This window comes from Salmo trutta, chromosome 22, assembly GCF_901001165.1.
Source record: "Salmo trutta chromosome 22, fSalTru1.1, whole genome shotgun sequence".
Classification (NCBI taxonomy): Eukaryota; Metazoa; Chordata; class Actinopteri; order Salmoniformes; family Salmonidae; genus Salmo; species Salmo trutta.
Window position 1 is genome coordinate 27,629,339 of NC_042978.1, and position 20,806 is coordinate 27,650,144.

At 42.3% G+C, this 20,806-nt stretch overlaps 1 protein-coding gene across 3 annotated transcripts in view; it reads left to right on the forward strand.

Moving 5' to 3' along the window:
- Window positions 1–2,990: 2,990 nt before the first annotated feature.
- Window positions 2,991–20,806, forward strand: part of sh3rf1 (SH3 domain containing ring finger 1) — a 66,033-nt gene continuing 48,217 nt past the window's right edge. For all 3 annotated transcript variants that reach the window (XM_029707521.1, XM_029707522.1, XM_029707523.1), the window contains exons 1-2: window positions 2,991–3,269; window positions 4,393–4,910. In XM_029707521.1, the coding sequence (XP_029563381.1) occupies window positions 4,536–4,910 (375 nt within the window). In that variant the 5' untranslated portion in view covers window positions 2,991–3,269; window positions 4,393–4,535. The remainder of the gene's footprint in view (window positions 3,270–4,392; window positions 4,911–20,806) is intronic.

Genomic DNA, 20,806 nt, shown 5'->3' on the forward strand with positions numbered 1-20,806 from the left:
TCTCTCTCTCTCTCTCTCTCTCTCTCTCTCTCTCTCTCTCTCACACACACACACACACACACACACACACACACACACACACACACACACACACACACACACACACACACACACACACACACACACACACACACACACACACACACACACACACACACAAAAAACACTGTTTGCTAGAGACAAACACATGGAGAGATGTTGTTTACTACAGACAAATAGAGGTGTAAATGAAGTGTTGCTCTGATTCTCAGTGGAAGAGGAGTGGGGTCAGTGATGGGAAAGAGGTCTATCCCAGTGTCGGTGTCGCTCAGAATGCTTAGCATAATCTTCTCTATGGTATCCTGCTGCACATCCTTATAATATCCACATGGGACATTTATATAAACATTACAGTGACGTACGGAGAACAGAAAAAGCAGTAATTGATCCCTTTATCACAGACTAATAATAATAATAATGATAATTATAATACATGCCATTAGCAGATGCTTTAAGCTTAGGGGTTGATTTGATTTAGCTAAAGTTGGAATGGAGGGCAGGGTCGTGGTGATGGAACGAAGGGCAGGGTCGTGGTGATGGATGGAGGGCAGGGTCGTGAAGATGGAACGGAGGGCAGGGTCGTGGTGATGGAAAGGAGGGCAGTGTCGTGGTGATGGAATGGAGGGCAGGGTCGTGGTGATGGATGGAGGGCAGTGTCGTGGTGATGGAATGGAGGGCAGGGTCGTGGTGATGGAATGGAGGGCAGTGTTGTGGTGATGGAATGGAGGGCAGGGTCGTGGTGATGGAACGGAGGGCAGGGTCGTGGTGATGGAATGGAGGGCAGGGTCGTGGTGATGGATGGAGGGCAGGGTCGTGGTGATGGAATGGAGGGCAGGGTCGTGGTGATGGAATGGAGGGCAGGGTTGTGGTGATGGAACGGAGGGCAGGGTCGTGAAGATGGAATGGAGGGCAGGGTCGTGGTGATGGAATGGAGGGCAGGGTCGTGGTGATGGAATGGAGGGCAGGGTCGTGGTGATGGAATGGAGGGCAGGGTCGTGGTGATGGAATGGAGGAAGATAAGGGGGTGAGTGATGGTAGATAAAGATTAAGAACCAAAATGCCATGATATCATTCTTGCGTCACACTTGCACTATGTGCACATACTTTCTGCAAGCTGACACAAATCTAACCTTTGAGCAGTCATGTGGAAAAAAGTATTGAAGGGACATAAAACTAAATACAGTGGATTTAGTGGAAGTTTTGACAGCGAAGCAAAAATGTACTGTTTTTGTGAGATGTTGGTAATTTTTTTTAGTTCCTAAAATACATGATTCTCTTCCATGGTAAGGTTTCACTACTTCTACCGTAGGCTTCTAGGGCTTATTATTGCTGCGGGCGTCAATAACAACCTAACATTATTGCAAGGAAGGGTTTGCACTAGGGCAGTGGTTTCTGAAAATAGGGGTCTGTAGAAGTACTGCAGGGGTCTGCGGCCAGATCCCAATTGTTTTTCTGTTATTATTTTTGTTACATTTAAATTGTTTATATTTTTTTACATTTCATTTTTTTATATATAAATATTGATAGCAACAACAGATTAAACAAATGTGGCAAAGGGGTCTGTGGATTGGAGGATGCAATACAATACAATGTAATACTATTGATCTACAATATACCCTTAGATGTACAACAGGGCCTGGGAGGCTCACTGGGATCAACTAATTACTTCTTGTATTCCCTAAAAATGTTGTTTTGAACATAATCTAAGCTCAGAGGGGTTGGGTTAAATGCGGAAGACACATTTCAGTTGAATGCATTCAGTTGTACAACTGACTAGTTTTCCCCTTTCCTTTTCCTTTCCTTTTCAAACTGCAAAAATGTCTCTCTGCCCCATGGGAAAATGTGTAGAGTAGCATAAAGCTTTAAAACTGCAAAAATGTCTCTCTGCCCCATGGGAAAATGTGTAGAGTAGCATAAAGCTTTAAAACTGCAAAAATGTCTCTCTGCCCCATGGGAAAATGTGTAGAGTAGCATAAAGCTTTAAAACTGCAAAAATGTCTCTCTGCCCCATGGGAAAATGTGTAGAGTAGCATAAAGCTTTAAAACTGCAAAAATGTCTCTCTGCCCCATGGGAAAATGTGTAGAGTAGCATAAAGCTTTAAAACTGCAAAAATGTCTCTCTGCCCCATGGGAAAATGTGTAGAGTAGCATAAAGCTTTAAAACTGCAAAAATGTCTCTCTGCCCCATGGGAAAATGTGTAGAGTAGCATAAAGCTTTAAAACTGCAAAAATGTCTCTCTGCCCCATGGGAAAATGTGTAGAGTAGCATAAAGCTTTAAAACTGCAAAAATGTCTCTCTGCCCCATGGGAAAATGTGTAGAGTAGCATAAAGCTTTAAAACTGCAAAAATGTCTCTCTGCCCCATGGGAAAATGTGTAGAGTAGCATAAAGCTTTAAAACTGCAAAAATGTCTCTCTGCCCCATGGGAAAATGTGTAGAGTTGCAAGGAATTAGCTTTAAAACGGCAACATTTTCTCTCCAATGCGAAGAGGGGGGCCTTTAAAATGTTCTTTCCCAGGGCCAGAGACCTGGGTAGTCCGGCCATTCAATGCAGAAGTCATAGTAAACTCCTTGTATGCTATTTTTATCGCACACTAAAGTCGGAGTTGTGTTCTGGTTTTGAGGGGGTCCCTGATGAATTTGCTATTACAAAAGGCGTCCCTGAACTCAAGAAGTTTGGGAATGCCTGGGCTAGTGGTTTCAAATACAGTAGCCTACTACTTGACAGTAATCAATATGAATTATCAACAACATTTATTTCGTGAAATTATTTTATGAATGTAATAAATACATACTCAGGGAGTAGTAAAACATATTTTGAGTGTGCGTGAAATGTTTACACGTTGACTGTTGAGTTGACACCAACCTATGGTTGACACATATCATCACGCCCTCCCGCCTCGTTGAAGTATCTTGGGCGTGTTCCATAGAATCAATCTAGTTCATCATGGCGTTCTGATACGGCAGCTGGAGTTCGTTTCTCCTTCGGTCTTTCCCAAACCGTGAATTTACCAGTTTACATGCTCTCTCGGGCTATTTCGGGAAGTGCAGAATACAATAGCGTGTAAAGATTGTTTTCTCTGTGAAACAGAATAAACTGTGAAAACTATATTACCCGCCAAATAGGCTCTTTCCAAAGTCGCTCATTCCTTGCTTGTTCGCTATCCAAGTCGGAGAGAGAAATTGTTCGGAAAGGAGAGGAGGGGTGGAAGAGGAGGCCCGTCTTTGAGGTAGCTAAGATTTGTGTTTTCAAGGACGATTGTTTTCTAACATCAAACATATAATACACAAACTGATGGTAGGTCATTCAATTGCATTTTAATTGTTGAGTCAGTTACATTGGCTTACACACTAATAACTAGTAACGTTACTCACAGCGAACTTTTGACACACTGTTCATCAACAAGCTAGCTAGCTAGCCAACAAGCTAATCTCGGTTATCAACATAATCATGCAGGACATAACTTTTTTCTTATGACCGACATTAGTTGTGGCTGTGACGTGTCTAATTGTTTTTCATAGTGGGACATTGAAGCAAATTTACGCAAGACCACTGGATGTTTTTCACATTTGTAGAATGTTTTTTAATTTTGCGAAAGATTTACTATTCGGCATGTAGCCTCTTTCGGAGCTCTGCTCCCAAATCTGGCGTTCTACGAAGTGGTCGTATTGTTTCGCAATACTAGTTAGTTATATTTCTTCCAAATGTATCTAATTTACTACAGTCAGGGATTATGAGTATCAAAGCCATTTCTTATGAAATTGTCACGGAGATCCTCTCCGTTCGTTCTGGACACAGTGAGAAATGCACACACCGGCTTTGAGTTTAACGCAGTTGTAGTGCATGTAATCCCACTGCTTGAATGTGTCAACATCTCTCACCAGGGTTTCTATAATGCTCTTTAATCTAATAATAGGATACACTTGTGATTTGAGTCCGTAGGGAATTGAATATATGAAATATTACTTTTGGATTATTTTGCGTCGGCAGTCAACAAATGGCAAATGCTCTATTTGCAAAAAGATTTGATCAGATGGGAAATGCTCTATTTGCCAAACGATTTGATCAGTTACGATTGACAGGTATAAATGGGACAATGAGATCGAGCATATCGGTAATATTGTAGAATAGGACGTGCAGCCTGGCATGCTATGTTCCTTTTTACCTTTGGGTGTGACTGGCAGGATGACAGAACTTTGGAATGTAAGGGTCTTGAACTTTGTTACATTCCACATTTTATAGTAGCAGTAAATAGCGCAATAGCTTCCCGTTTTATATGCAGAACTCAAACTATTGCCAATTAATATTTTTACATGTGGATGACAGCAAGCTAATTTACCCCCATATTACAGCTGATGCAGGCGCTATGGCCATAGCTGCGGCATGGGAGTGACGTGACAGCACGGACACGGTTTCCTATACACAACCCCCACCAACACCACCACCATGCTCTTCCCACTGAAGTAGAAGCAAATCTCAGAGGTGGAGACAAAGAATGGACGAGTCGGTGCTATTGGACTTGCTGGAGTGCCCAGTGTGTTTGGAGCGGCTGGATGCCACAGCCAAGGTCCTCCCTTGCCAGCATACCTTCTGCAGGCGCTGCCTCCAGGGCATTCTGGGCTCCCGGGGAGAGCTGCGCTGCCCAGAGTGCCGCACGCTGGTGGAGTGTGCTGTGGACGAGCTGCCCAGTAACATCCTCCTGGTGCGGCTGCTGGACGGCATCAAACAGAGGCCCCGCCGGGCGGGCCCAGTAGCTGGAGTCTGCGCCAATGGCACAGCCGGCGTCAGGGTGCAGGGCAACGGGCCCAGAGACCCAGGAGTTCCAGGAGCACAGACCCAGAGAGCCCAGGCTAAGACCACCCCAGTGAGGGTAAGTAGTCCGCTTTCAGGGGGTCGTTAAATATGGATGAATGAGCATGTATGTGGTTTCCCATGGTTCGAGCCAGTTCGGAAACAAAGCAAATCTGCAGGGATTAAATATACTGAACAAAAATATAAATGCAACATGCTACAATTTCAAAGATTTTACTGAGTGAGTTCATATAATGAAACCAGTCAATCAAATTCATTAGGCCTCAATCTATGGATTTCACATGACTGGGAATACAGATATGCATCTGTTGGTTACAGACAGATACCTTAAAAATTATCATCCTGAAACATGAGGTGATGGTGGATGAATGGCACAACAATGGGCCTCAGGATCTTGTCACAGTATCTCAATGCATTCAAATTAACATCGATAAAATGCAATTGTGACTGCATGACTGTAGTTTATGCCTGCCCAAAACCATAACCCCACTGTCACCATGGGGCACTCTTTTCACAATGTTGACATCAGCAAACTGCTCACCCATGCAATGCCATACACGTGGTCTGCAGTTGGGGCCAGTTGAAGGTACTGCCAAATTTTCTAAAATGACGTTGGAGGCGGCTTATGGTAGAGAAATTAACATTCAATTCTCTGGCAACAGCTGCTGTGGACATTCCTGCAGTCAGCATGCCAATTGCACACTCCCCCAACTTGAGACTTCTGTGGCATTGTGTTGTGAGACAAAACTGCACATTTTAGTGGCCTTTTATTGTCATGTGTAATGGTCATGCTGTTTAATCAGCTTCTTTCCATGCTACACCTGTCAGGTGGATGGATTATCTTGGCAACGGAGAAATGCTCACTAACAGGGATGTAAACAAATTTGTGCACAACGTTTTAGAGAAATAAGCTTTTTGTTCATATGAAACATTTCTGCAATCATTTATTTCAGCTCATGAAACATGGGACCAACACTTTACATATTGCGTTTTTATTGTTGTTCAGTGTAGCAGCATGTTGCGTTACTGGTTCTAATCGTTGACCCACATTAGCAATTATCATAGTCAGCTGGCCAGCTGTAGGATCGCTAACAGCCCAGTGCTGAATACAACCGGGACTACTGAGCAGATGACAGTTGAGCCAACAAATTATTCCATCCTCCTGGCCTCTGAGAACAGTAGTGTCATGAGGTTAATATTAAGAGATTTTTGAACTGATGTTGACCCATTAATTATAATGGGACGTTGTTGTGCCAGGTCCCTGATGTAGGGATAGTTTTGGATTGAAGGTGAGACAGGCTGTAGGTGTTTGTTAGGACTGACAGTTACTGTGCAGCACAGAGAGACAGTCATCAGTGATGATGCAGAGCCAGAGGTAAGTTCAAGAATCCTATTAGCTCTCTGCCAACCAGCTTGCTGCTCTGAAGGCCAACTTATGCAGCTGAGGCAAACCGTCTACACTAACAATAGACAGCAGAACTTTCTCCCTCCCTCATCACTAGGAGCCACAGGGATAAGACTGGTTGACGTGTTAGGTGGATATTTGAGATCATATGTAACATGAACAGTCCATGATATTCTTACATTTTAGTCATTTAGCAGACACTCTTATCCAGAGCTACTTCAAATCAAATTTTATAGCTCACATACACCTGTTTAGCAGATGTTAAGCAAAATTATTGTGCTTCTGCCTCCGACAGTGCAGTAAAATCTAAGTTTCACAACATATACCCCCAAAAAACACGTAAATCTAGGTAAGAAATGGATTAAGAACATATACATATGTCAGAGCAGCATTGGACTAAGATAGTGGCATAGTATAGAGTACAGAGAGTAATGGCTAGTGTTTCATTACCTTAATGTGGCCAGTGATTTCTAATCTATGTCTATAGGCAGCATCCTCTGATGTTCTGGAGATGGCTGTTTAACGGTCAGTGGTGTAGTATAGAATACAGTATATACATATGAAATGGGTGATGCAATATGTAACCACAATTTTTAAAGTGACTAAGATACTGTCGAATAGTGTGGAGTGCAGTTTATACATATGAGATGAGTAATGCTAGATACAGAAACATTATTACAGTGGCTAGTGATCCATTTCTAAAAGTGGCCAGGTATTCCTAATCTATGTCTATAGGCAGCTGCCCCTAATGTGCTAGTGATGGCTGTTTAGCAGTCGGATGGCCTTGAGATAGAAGCTGTTTTTCAGTCTCTCGGTCCCAACTTTGATACTTGAGGTGCAATTAGGGTTAAGTACCTTGCTCAAGGGCACATCGTCAGATTTTTCACCTAATCTGCTTGGGGATTTGTACCAGCGACCCTTCGGTTACTGACCAAACCGCTAGGCTACATGCCCCTCAAGGCAGTACTTGTTTAGATTTTTGCTCGCTCAATAGCATGTCGTCTGCTCATTCTCACCTGCAAACAAAAACAAGCGTTCTTTTTAAATTGAATAATCTAGGAAAATGTTAAGTACAATGCTTACTTGCATGGCATTCTCTCTTATGAAATAGCCTACCAGTGATACAACATAAGATTAGATTGTCTGTTACATGCAGTAATGTTTAGGTGGGATATGGGCTGGCTTCATTCAGTATTTAGGTCTTGACAAAAAGTTGTGTTTGGTGTATTGTCCCTCATTCAAGAACCTCCAGGAAGGAGCTGGGTAGATGGAAAGATATCCAGGTTGTATGTAGAGTCAGTGGAATACTGTGTTACTGTATCCGTTTTAACTATGCAGGTACAGTGATCCCATTTTCTGTTGGAGAAACTCCCTAATGCTGGTTGAACCTCATTTACTGTAGCAGTACATCAGAAGTCTGCTCATTTCAAAGGGGTTTGGGTGCGTTGGAATTTCCCTCTATTCAGAAAAGCCTGTTTGTTGGAGATAAGAGCTGGTCACACTTGTTACCGCTCCATTATTTGGTCCATTTGAGGTTTTTATCCTCATTCTGTTATATGATCCCCTCAGTAAGGAGATGAAACTCTCAATGCCCTGAGCTATTAGCCTAAAGGCGTCAGCATGCTTCAGTTCAGCTGGCAGCTATCCAAAATCGGCTAGGTGAACCAAATGAGCGTGCTCGTATAAAACACCTTCGTATGAGAAATAAGCGGCAATAGTACTGTTTGTCCATTTTGAGATGCCGTGGCCACTATACACTTCCTCAGAATAGTATGAATCTGTAAATCATTTTGACGTTTTAGCAGAGGAGATCTTAGGTCGCGGAATTTTACATCTAACTAACATGTTTGGTGCAGTATTCCTCAATAAAGAAATGTGCATGAAAATGAGTAGTCTCTCGTTGAATGACAACAAAGACATGACTAAAGAATCCCTACTGTTGACCAACCACCAAGGAAGGGGCGTAGACTTCAGCTACCGACTTTGGCTTGCCTCAAGACATTTTTCGGTGTGCCCCAACATCCCGAAAAACTCTCACGAAGTCCAAAACTAACGAAATGTCACAATGTTGTCATAGTATATGCACTAACTCTTCTGAACGGTTTGGTCTTGGAAGCATGCGGACGCTTTAAGCCCCTGCCTAGAGCACGCACACACCACACCAATACACGCTGGGTGACATTCAAAACCACTGTTTTTGTGAGGGTACGCCAAATGTCTTCAAAGCACATTCAGCGTAATTTCCCAGCATATTTCTGCTATAGCATGTGGTGTCCTTGTGAAGTCTTCTGCAGTCCCTCCCAGGGCATCTTACCATACAGAGAGAGATGAATGGGAGGGTAATGCAGGTGGAATATGTCAAAACATGAAAGGCCAAGATCAAAGCGTTGGCTGGCTGGGTAGTAGCCCGGTCTGATCCCTCGCCTGCCTGCCCGCACAGTGCGTCCAGGAGTGCTGGACCTTGGGGACCCTTTGCCTCGCTGCCCCTGCTTGGCTCTCCTCCTATTGGACTCAGTCATCTACCACACCACACAAACTCCCTCGCTCAATCTCTCCTATTGTCCTCAGTCTCGCCTTCTGTTGTTGTTATGTGTCCCTCAGTCTTTGAACTGGCCCCTCCAGATCGGTTCTCCTGTCCAACTCTGTCTCTCCCTCCAATTCTTATCTGGACCAAAGAATGGATGGGGGGGTGGAGCCTGGCAGACAGATGCACAACAGGGTTTTGTTTCTGCTTTCCTCTGATCTGACTGACACAGGCGTCAGGAGTGTCTCAGGGAGAGGTGTGTGTTTGGGGGGTAGGGATGCTGCTAGTGGCAGACAGAAGTTTAGGAAAGAATGTTATGGAAAAGGGTCCCTCCCTCCCCTGGCCCTGCCTTGTCAGAGTGTAACAGAAGTCACAGTTGTGTGACACCGTGGCCCTAGCGTGCCTGATGAGGTGGAATAATGGAGCAGGGCAGGCAGCCTCAGTGAAAAGCTGTGTGACTGGAGGTTAGCTCTGTCTCTCAGATTACTGGGATATTTTGTCCTCCTGGTTTTATGTTGATTCATACTAGAACAATTGTAGTTTTCCATCTTCCCACAAGTTTAGATGAAATAGAAGTCTTTATCATGTGATGTGGGCAAAATCCATTGTAAGTGTGGGTCAGGGTTCAGAGGTCATGGCGGTGTGGGGTCGCAACCAGCAGAAACGGATGAAAAGAACATGCTCATTAACACAGAGAAAGCACACGATGGGGAGAGAGTGGTTCTCCTGGATGGCTTTCATTTGCAATTTAGTCTTAGAAATGATTCAACATAAAGGTTAGGCTAGTTTTAAAATGGAATAGCTTAGACTACGTGATGATTAGTCCTTTTGTCAGCAATAGATTGACCAGGTTTCTTCAAACTGACAACAGACTAGTAGAATAATTAAGTGCCATTGGAACATGGCTCTCTCAATAATAGATCTGGAATTGTTCTACAGCTGGTGTCATTGTCACAGGTACACTTTTGATGGGACATTAGCCTTGTGTGAAACCTAGCACGTACATCTGTAGAGGTTATTTGACAACCTGCTCAATGGAAAATGTTGATTAACTACACTGGGGAAGGGCTGCGTGAGGTCATGAGCTGGACCTCCTGTGGTGTGTGTTGAGTGGAGAGCTGCAGCAGTATCCTTTTTAACTGAAGCTCGGGGGGGGGGGGATAAGGCTGTTGTTTCCTCTGTAGTAATGAGGCCTTAGTACAACTACCCCTCTGTCTATTTCTTTATTTTCTCTTCTCTATTTCTGATTCGCATATGTCCCTGAAATGACTTCAAAAGGAAAACTCATTAATTTAGCTGCTTCCTATTGGATGTAGCTCCAAGTCCAATTTCCTGTTCCCTGTTAGAAGTAGCTTAGCATTTCTGTGTAAAGTAGTTTTTTTCCATCTTTGTTTTGTATTTGTTTTCTTCCTCCATTCTTTGGAGTAAATTTTTTTTATAGAATGGAGGAATGTTGTTTACTGCTATGTCCTGGTGTAAAAGTGTCTCATTAAATTCCAGTGCTCCTCCCTGCGTCTGAGGCCGATGAGTCGCGCTGTTGGCCCTCTTTGATGACGATGTTGTTGGCGGCGTTTCCTGCTGGCTGTCTGGCTGACCTCGGCATGTGTGATGGAACCCCCTCATTACACCCCCACTCTGCCCACACACTGGCTAATGCATACTTACTGCTCTCCGCTGGGAACGATTGAACCGGCCCGATACCTTTCTCTCTCCTTCCATGGGTAAATTTGTTTAAATTCACTTTTTTGACAGCACCGCTTTTGATTTGAATGTAACCTTCTATACATATTTGCCTATTGTAGAAGTGCCAAAACATTCTAGAAATAAAGGTGCTCAAAATTGACCCATTTTGTTCATACACCACCATACCATAAGAATAGATAAACGGTTGAGGTTGATATCATTTAAGTTTACAAACGTGGTTCTCAAGCTATTTAATCATTTCTGGGGAAAAAAACAACTTAAATTACTATTTTTATCTAAAAATACGTACATTCAGATTTTTTTTCATGTTCATTAACATTACCAGTTAAAAGTTTTAGAATACCTTCACATTCAAGGTTTTTCTTTATTTGTAGTATTTCATACATTGTAGAATAATAGTGAAGACATCAACACTATGAAATAGCACATATGGAAGCATGTAGTAACCAAATAAGTATTAAAACAAATCTAAATATATTTTTGTATTTGAAATTCTTCAAATAGCCACCCTTTGCCTTGATGACAGCTTTGCACACACTTGGCATTCTCTCAACCAGCATCACCTGGAATGCTTTTCCAACAGTCTTGAAGGAGTTCCCACATGCTGAGCACTTGTTTGATGCGTTTCCTTCACTCTGCATTCTGACTCATCCCAAACCATCTAAATTTGGTTGAGGTCGGGAGATTGTGGAGGCCAAGTCATCTGATGCAGCACTCCATCTCTCCCCTTACACAGCCTGGAGGTGTGTTTTGGGTTATTGTCCTGTTGAAAAACAAATGATAGTCCCACTAAGCACAAACCAGATGGCATGGCGTATCGCTGCAGAATGCTGTAGTAGCCATGTGAGTTAACTGCCTTGAATTCAAAATAAATCAGTGTCACTAGCAAAGCACCCCCACACCATAACACCACCTCCATGCTTTATGGTGAGAAATACACATTTGGAGAATTCTGGGTCTTCCATTCCTGTAGCGGTCCTCATGAGAGTCATTTTCATCATAGTGCTTGATGGTTTTTGCGACTGCACTTGAAGAAACTTTAAAAGTTCTTGAAATGTTCTGTATTGACTGACCTTCATGTCTTAAAGTAATGATGTACTGTCATTTCTCTTTGCTTATTTGAGCTGCTCTTGCCATAATATGGACTTGATCTTTTACCAAATAGGGCTATGTTCTGTATACCCCTCTTACCTTAACACAACACAACACAACTAATTGGCTCAAATGCATTAAGAAGGAAAGAAATTCCACAAATTCACTTAACAAGGCTGTTAATTGAAATGCATTCCAGGTGACTACCTCATGAAGCCGGTTGAGAGAATGCCAAGAGTGCAAAGCTGTCAAGGCAAAGGGTGGCTCTTTGAAGAATTGCAAATTAAATATATTTTGATTTGTTTAACACTTTTGCTTACTACATGATTCCATATGTGTTATTTCATAGTTTTGATGTCTAAACTATTATTCTACAATGTAAAAATAAAGAAAAACCCTTGAATGAGTAGGTGTTCTAAAACTTTGACTGGTAGTGTATGTTGTAGTTTAGACCCTATTTTACATAATCTGAGGTGTTTTTATTGTGCCCACCATCGGTTGAGACACAACATGCTCTTGAGTATAGGGTGGGTTGCATGTTTTGGCTGATAAATGTAGTTTAATGGGAATAAAATAGAAACATCAACTTTCAAATAGTACCACAAAGATGGTTGGAGGTCCACACATCAGAAAATGTTGACTTGAATGGGAATATCAGTTTTAAATTATACTGTCAAGCCTAAACTACAACAGGGAATGGGTATACCTAATCAGTTGCACAACTGAATGCATTCAACAGAAATGTCTTATGCATTTAACCAACCCCCTCTCAATCATATGTGAATATGAAAAAAGGAGTTTACGCGTTTTTAGATCATTGATGTTAGATTTAAAAATGGCAATTTTTTTTATTTAAAAAAAATTTGAGCTTTTAAATGATATCAAACTCAAACGTTTGTTTTTTCCAGTGATGAAGATGGATGTCTCATGGTATGATATGCAAAATGGGTAAACTTTGAGCAGCTCTATCTCCAATAAGTCATTTTCTGACCACCTTCCATGGGCAAGTATGTATTGAAGGTTTCGTTCAAATCAAAAGGGATGCTGTCAAAAAGTGATTTAATTGAAATGGATTTACCCCCTTCTCGTTCTTTCACACATTGCCTTACCCTATCCTGACCCTAACCCTCTGCTCTCCTGTGAGTTTCCCATGGAAGTCCAGAGGGAGCAGGGAGCTAAGTGTATTATTGTCTGAGGTTTTGATCATCCACCTGATGTCTGTCTTTGTGAAACCCTCACCATCTCTTATTTCATGTCTCTGAGGAGCCCATCCTTTCTGCTAAGTGGCTTCTTCTGCCTCTCCCTTTTATTTCTCTCTGCTTCTCCCTCTCCATCTGATCTCTCTGTCTCATATCTAGCTGGAGCCTGTGCCTATCTCCCTTTCCTTCTGGCTGTAACCTGAAAAGGTTAATGAGATTGGCCAATCAATACCAGTCTAGTGAGACAGCACTGCTCACATTCTGGCACGAGCAAACACTTAGCCTAGACTTTGGCTGTACTGTGAGTGCTGTGTGTGTATGCTCGTTGTCACGGCATTATGTGTGGGTCTACGTGTTGCCCATGCTGGTTATGCTATGGGAATGACTATGTCCCGCTCTGGGGTTGACATAATCCCAGGGGAGCGGATCAAAATACTTAATAATAAGATTAAGGCGTAGCTATGGTTACTACCTCCTTTATAAGGCAGTATCGGTCCCTTGGTGAGGGGGGTGTGTGGGTTTGGGATTTTGAGAATGTTTTCACCTCAGACACGTAAGGCGAATTAAATCTCAGGTTTTTTTCTCCATTTGAGTCTATCTCCCCAGACAGAACGGTGTGTTTGTGTTAATGTGTGTCTGATCTTTTTATCTGCCTCCCCAGACAAACCTTAGAAGCTGTGTGTGTTCAGACAGACCTGAAAAGCTGTGTTTTCAGACATCTGAAGGTGTGTGTGTGTGTGTGTGTGTGTGTGGAATGGCACAGGGAGTCGCAGGTTTCTGTTTTCCTTCTAAACACTGGGCCTGTCTGGTCTCGTCCACACTGCTTTTGTGTTGTTCCTGTGTGTGTGTTCTGCGTTTTTGTTGTGAAGTTTACAAGCTGTTTGAACTTTGGGTTATGCTCTGATATGAGGTGGCTGTACATTAAGGTTTTAGCAGTGTGTCGATAAGCCCGGCAGGCAGAAAGGAATCAGGAAGGCAGGAATCAAAGGCATCCGGCAGAAGGGAATCATCCGGAATTAATCAGGCAGAGAGGTAGGCAACCAGGCAGACACAGGCAACCAGGCAGGCGCCTTAGCAGCTGTTGCCCTCAGGGCAGAGTCACCTGCACCATCTGCCTCCTGTCCTGACAGACTGACTCTCATATTCATGAGGGGGCGAGGCAGCCATCTTTACTTTCAGGTATGTAACGGATAATCAACGAGGGGCTTTGCGTTCTATGGAAAAGAATGCATGACGTGGTAGGTGTGTTCCCTGTCGTTAGCGGTGTGGCACTAACATTCCATGAAGTTGCACTATTTTCCAGAGAATGCATAGAGCCCTGAGTTGATTATACCGCTTATACCAAGGCTATATTTGCTGATAGAAATGTTCATCATCCACTGAAGTAGCTATCAAGTTTACTAGAAGGCTACTGTAGTTGCCTTGGTAACCAAACAGACTTGCTAGCTTAGCTAACCAAACCATCAGTCCTCATACAGTAGCTTGCTATTATGAAAATCGGATTCAACAATGCCAATGATTTCAATTCGACTTTTGCTTTCAAAAGGAAATTAAACCGCTCATTATAGGGGAATAATGCACTCTAGCATGTCCTTCTAGCCAATCTGAATTGAGTATTCAACAGTGCCATGGTGTAATGTAAGGTGTGAAGCTTCTTATATTTATTTGCATTACAACAACAACTGTGTGGAATTTATAGACTGTAATCTGTCACAATTCAGTGTGTGTGTTCTGTTGTCTGTGAAGGTGTGGTGTGAATGTTGATCCTGTGTAAGACTAGACTCTGGGTGGCCTAAACTCAACCCCCCTTCTGACTAGGCATGCCACATTAGTTGAATAACTGTGTAACTGACTGTTTTGGATGAAGACTGGATGAAAATAAAATAATCTTCAACCGTTTAAATAGGCCTACATTTATTTTAGAATTTATTTTTATTAACTTTATTTTCATGTAGATAAACTTTACCTAATAGCGGGAGTGTTTACTAATGATTATAACCTATTATTTTTCTAACTTAGTCTTTCTATTAAACTTTCAACATCCCCTTTAACATTCCTTTGATTCTGGAGCAGCTAATCGCTAGATGTGTTGGGATGTAGAGAGCGATAGTCCATGGCACTTCGGTAATAAAAATGTTGATGTGTGGACTTCCTTTTAAAAAATGCACATTTTCATTGCTTGCTAGTAAGTAAATTGATATTAATTTTAAAAATGTTGGATGTGTCTGACTTCATGAATTATTCAACAGCAGTCGACAAGGTTGTTCTGGCTCTGAGGCCTATAATGCGCTAATATTGTGTCAAATGGACAATGCGCCAATCCTCCAACCTGGCATGGTATAATTTCATACAGAAGATTTTTTTTTCTTATAGAATAATCAATGCTGATCAGGCCCTGTCCTAACCGATATGCCGCCCTAGGGCGAGACCCATTAAATTGTCGCCCTCCTATTTCCACAAAGTAGAATAGTAGCCTAGGCTATACAGTGTCGGCCCACAATGCACTTGTACGAATGCCCATGTGGTAGCCTACCGTATGTAAAACAGGCACTTTTTACAGTTCATCTCTTTCATTTGCTTACATACATTTCTGTTAATGCATATATTAATTACAGTAATTTACCCTTCTCATTCTCAGAGTGGAAACGTTTGCAGAGTTCAAAACCTGCTACACTTGTGAGAAACAAGTTTTGATTTATTTCATAGCATTTAGGCGCTCCATGTGACCAATGAACATGTCTGGTTTCTCTGTCCTGTTAATGTTGGAGTGTGTGCACCTGAGCATGCATAAAGTACTTGGCCTGTTTCTCACAAATGTCAAATGTAGGAAAGTGCCCAGCTAGGCTTCTCAGTATTATTATTATTTTTTTCACCTCACACAGTGTCAAAGAAGTCTAGTTTTTTTTTTACACCCGTTCAAATGTTAATAATTCCTCACAGTATTAGAAAAATCATGATTCCGTATGTTATTTCATAGTTTTGATGTCTTAACTATTATTCTACAATGTGGAAAATAGTAAAAAAGAAAGAAACCATTGAACGAGTAGGTGTCCAAACTTTTGACTGCTATCTTTATTTTGACTCCATTAATGTTGTCAATAGAAAACTGTGACAGATCCTCTCCAACCAGGCATTTCTTAATTTGTTGATGCATTTTTATAAATAATAGCCTAATAATTGTTACCTCCCAGTTTTTGCCCCTTTCCCCATCGGACTTTGTTTGAATGGTTTTGTGCGTAGAAATAGGATCTGTATGGAAAAGATTATATGCAGAAAAGCGACATGGTAGGCATATCTTAATTTGAATAATGGCCTAATAATGAATTGTTACCTCCCCGCTTTTGACCCCCACCCCCCTGGCCAATTACTGATAACTCAAATTCCAAGACCATTACAGCCCTAGCGCTGAGACACTCACACCTGTGATGACCAACTAAACACTCTCTTCCAACAACCAGCTCTCTAGAGTAGCTGTGTGTGTGTGTGGTCCAACCACAGAGACTTCCTGATTTAGATACTTACTCCATGAGTTTGTTAGTGTCTTAAGCACACACCACAGCGGACATCTGGTTATTCAGCCTTGGGTTGATCATAATCCCTATCCCGCTTGACCTCTGACCCTGTGTTGTAATTGGTAGCCTGTGATTGGTTGACCATGGCCCATTGGCTGGCTGGCTGGCATGTTAAGTGTCCATTACCTATCCCCAGGGCTGATTCATGGTTTGGTGGGAGTTTAGTTTTCAGTTTGACCTCTGGCCCATTACTTCCACCGTGGAAGAGGTGTGTGTGTGTGCCCACCTCTGAGGATTTTGATAGATGCATGGTCCATCCTCTGAAAAGGATGGATAGGCAGGAAAGCAGCCACACTTCTTCCACCCACTCCCTTTTTGCTCGCTCTTCCTTCAGATCTGGTGGGAGCGCTGAGTTTCAGGTTGACGTTGTAGAAGGGAAATGTGTCATATACAAGAATACTCTCTTAACCTCTGACCTGTCTCCTCTCCGCACCATGTCACACACACAGGTTTGTTTTTCTATCCTTGTGGGGACCAAAAAAAGGATTCCCATTCAAAACCTTACTTTCACGAACCCTAATTCTAACGAGCCCAACCAATATTTATCCGTTCACTGATTATTATCAGCCTATTTTGACCTTTTACCGCAATATCGGTATCGGCTGATAATTCCACCAATATTCAATAAATGGAATGTAAAAAGGGAATCTCATGCTTATCTGAACACTTCTCATGTCATTGATGTCACAATGTGAAATCTACATTTGAAGCATAGGTATTGTGCAATTGCTATTTTGGATGGCAATTTATGAGAATTCAGTGTGGGAAAATGCTTTCATTTCCTCACTAAAACAATATATCAGCAGATATATCGGTAAGTTTTGTCCTCAAAATAATTGTTATTGGACCCCAAAATACATTGATTGGGCTCTAATTCTAACCTGAATTGTAACCCTAACACCTAAGCCTAAAGTAGCCTTTTTCCTTGTGGGGACTGGCAAAAGGTCCACACTTTTCCTTTTTTTTACTATCCTTGTGAGGACTTCTGGTCCCCACATGGATAGTAAAACCAAACACACAGTAGTATGTTTTGGCTTGATAGGAACAGTCTGATCCTGGTCCAAGTGGAGCTTTGACCCTTGGCCTGTGTGATAGTTGTTGATGCCACATCCAGTCAGTGTCCCAGTGCTCTGAGGATGGAAATGGGGAATAGCATTGGAAACCCTGTGAGATGAAACCAAACGATCTCTCTCTGTTGCTCTTTATCAGCCAATGGTTGAGTCATTTGATCAGCTCCTACTGGTTCTACTCCAATATTTCAGCTGCTCTCAGCACATACCTCTACAGTCCTATGATTATTTGATATCGCATCTGTTTCCCACAGAGCCACGGAGATGAAGTGTGTGTGTGTGTGCGTACCCAGTATGAGGGAGTCAGTGAGAGAGCCAGTGTTCTCACTTTCCATGCTTGGGGCCTCCTGACAGTGTGTGATTTAATTATTGAAGTTGACTTGAATAGAAGAGGAGAGCTGTTGAGGACTGAGAGGGGGCTCTAGTAGTTGTTGGTTTCTCTGCCTCTCTCACACACACGCTCTCGCTCTCTTACACACACACACACACTCCGACTCTTTCTGACTCTGGTCAGGGTGGCGGAGAGAATCAACCTAGGCACACCTGAGTAATATGTCACACACACGATTCTCCCAGGTGGGCTGACGAGATATGTTTAGTGTTCTGTGTCTTGTTTGTTTTGGTGACTCAGACTGATCCCGTGTATTTGTTTTGGTGACTCAGACTGATGTACACCCACACCAGGGTTTCCATTAGCCGGTAAATGCCAGCTTTTGGCTGATTTTTAAAATGCATGAAAAGCCGATAAATAAAATTGTTACCCGGCCAAATTGTCCAAAAATAAAATATAAATCCATTGCAAAATAATGTTTTTTATTCATTGATGGACATACCAGTAAATGTGCTCCAACTTCAAAGTCAAATATACTTCATATGCCAATAAATCCCCAAGCTGCTTGGAAATCAGTGTCGTGTGTGTGTGTTTCCATTTTTTACTCAAGGTCCTCAGCTAACTGTACCCAGGCTGGGCAAAATTGGCAAAGATTGTGTTTATTCCTGTTTCCAGTGTGCCTGTCGAGAGGGGATTCTTTCTCAAACAGATTTAAGACAGCCTCAAGATCGCTCCTTCCTGAGGACAAATTAAGAAGGCTGTTGCGCATCACAAGCTGCTCCAAGAGTTGGGAAGTTTTGACTTCCGAACAGCAGCGGCTCACTTTGAACAGGCCACGGTCCACCGCAAACGCAAGTCAATTAGAGGTTCATTAATTGTGTTCGTCAAGCCCGGTCCTCAACATATGCTTGCCATGTATAGTATAAAGATTTAGAACGATTGATAAACATTAGAGTAATGATGTGTGTTATGCACAATTGGTGCATTTCAGTCACGCTTATTCAGTAGCACTTGGAAACGGAACATTGTTACCAACTATTCACATCGGAGAGTTACAATGTTGCAATCACTAGGCAGCCATCTGCCTATTGTAGGAAACAGTTATCAATAAGTCACGTATATCACACATGACACGAGTCACAACCCCAAGATAGTTCAAATGAAAATAAACATACCATTTAACATCATCCAGTAGAACTGTAAAAAGAGAATTTGTGCTTTCATACAGTAAATGCATGGTGCGGGCCTCGTTTCACAGGAGCTTTGTAAAATGTTGTTTATTTACATATCGAATTTGATTGTCCAACATCAGTTTTATAGTTGTTTTTTTCTCTTTCATTTTTGTGGCTGCCTAGTGTGTCCTCTTTCCACTGCTGTGGTGCTGAATCGCAGAAGGAAGGGGGAGTCGGGCGGGCCGGCCTGGTCATGGCTAGAAGGGATCCAGCTTTTGTCAAATTAATGTAAAAGGTTGAATTTATTTGCATTTTAGCTAACCCATTTCCTAACCTTAACCTAGTTCTCCTGACCTGCTACGGAAAGTCAAATCTGACGTTAATTTGACAATCTGGATCCCTTCTAGCCATGACCGGCTGGCCATGGTGTTCGTAGACAGCCATGTTTTTAAAAATGTATTAGGCCTAATTTAAGTTAGAGGCCTAGATTGTATTTGAAAACAGCTGTTTTATTTATTAATACATGTTCATACAAATAGCCTATAGGACAAGTTGTTTGCAAATTTATATTATACAAATATATTTTGAAATTGTTTTTTATTGCACTGTAGGCGACTTGTTCTTCTAGGCAATTTTTTCTTTGTTTTAAATTATATTCAGTTATGATTTATAGCAGGGATGAAGACTCAACGGGCAATGTTTTGCTTTTCAATACAACCTGTCATGATGTTTAAGAACATCGTTCTACTTAATTTTATTACAACTTTACAGGTCAATTTCTATTCTGTTTAAATGAATTACAATAATCGAAATGTGATTTTTGAGCACCGTGGGTGGAAGCCTAAATGCGTTACGCACCCAGTGCATATGGATGTCTGGTAAATTAAAGTCTTGCATGACCCACACCAGAGTTTCCATTAGGAAAATGTGACACCAGACATTTTACCAGCAGCATTTTCAGTTACCGGACATTTTGAGAGATTGAGAAATTTCCCAGGCCCATATGCATTGGGTGTGTAACCTGATTATGGTGTCCACCCACGGTGCTAAGAATCACATTTAGATTATGGTAATTCATTTTAACAGAACATGCAAGTCGAGGATGCAATGACGTGTGTCATTCTTACCGAATTCTGATGCACACTTTTTGAAGATAATCAATCAATCAATCAATCAAATGTATTTATAAAGCCCTTCTTACATCAGCTGATATCTCAAAGTGCTGTACAGAAACCCAGCCTAAAACCCCAAACAGCAAGCAATGCAGGTGTAGAAGCACGGTGGCTAGGAAAAACTCCCTGCAAAGGCCAGAACCTAGGAAGAAACCGAGAGGCTGTGCCAGGTGGAGATTATAACAGAACATGGCCAAGATGTTCAAATGTTCATAGATCACCAGCAGGGTCAAATAATAATAATCACAGTGGTTGTTGAGGGTGCAACAGGTCAGCACCTCAGGAGTAAATGCCAGTTGGCTTTTCATAGCCGATCATTGAGAGTATCTCTACCGCTCCTGCTGTCTCTAGAGAGTTGAATACAGCAGGTCTGGGACATCGTAGCACGTCCGGTGAACAGTTCAGGGTTCCAGGCAGAACAGTTGAAACTGGAGCAGCAGCACAGCCAGGTGGCCTGGGGACAGCAAGGAGTCATCAGGCCAGGTAGTCCTGAGGCATGGTCCTAGGGCTCAGCTCCTCTGAGAGAAAGAAAGAATTAGAGAGAGCATTCTTAAATTCACACAGGACACCGGATAAGACAGGAGAAATACTCCAGATATAACAGACTGACCCTAGCCCCCCGACACAAACTACTGCAGCAAAAATACTGGAGGCTGAGACAGGAGTGGTCAGGAGACACTGTGGCCCCGTTCCAACGATACCCCCGGACAGAG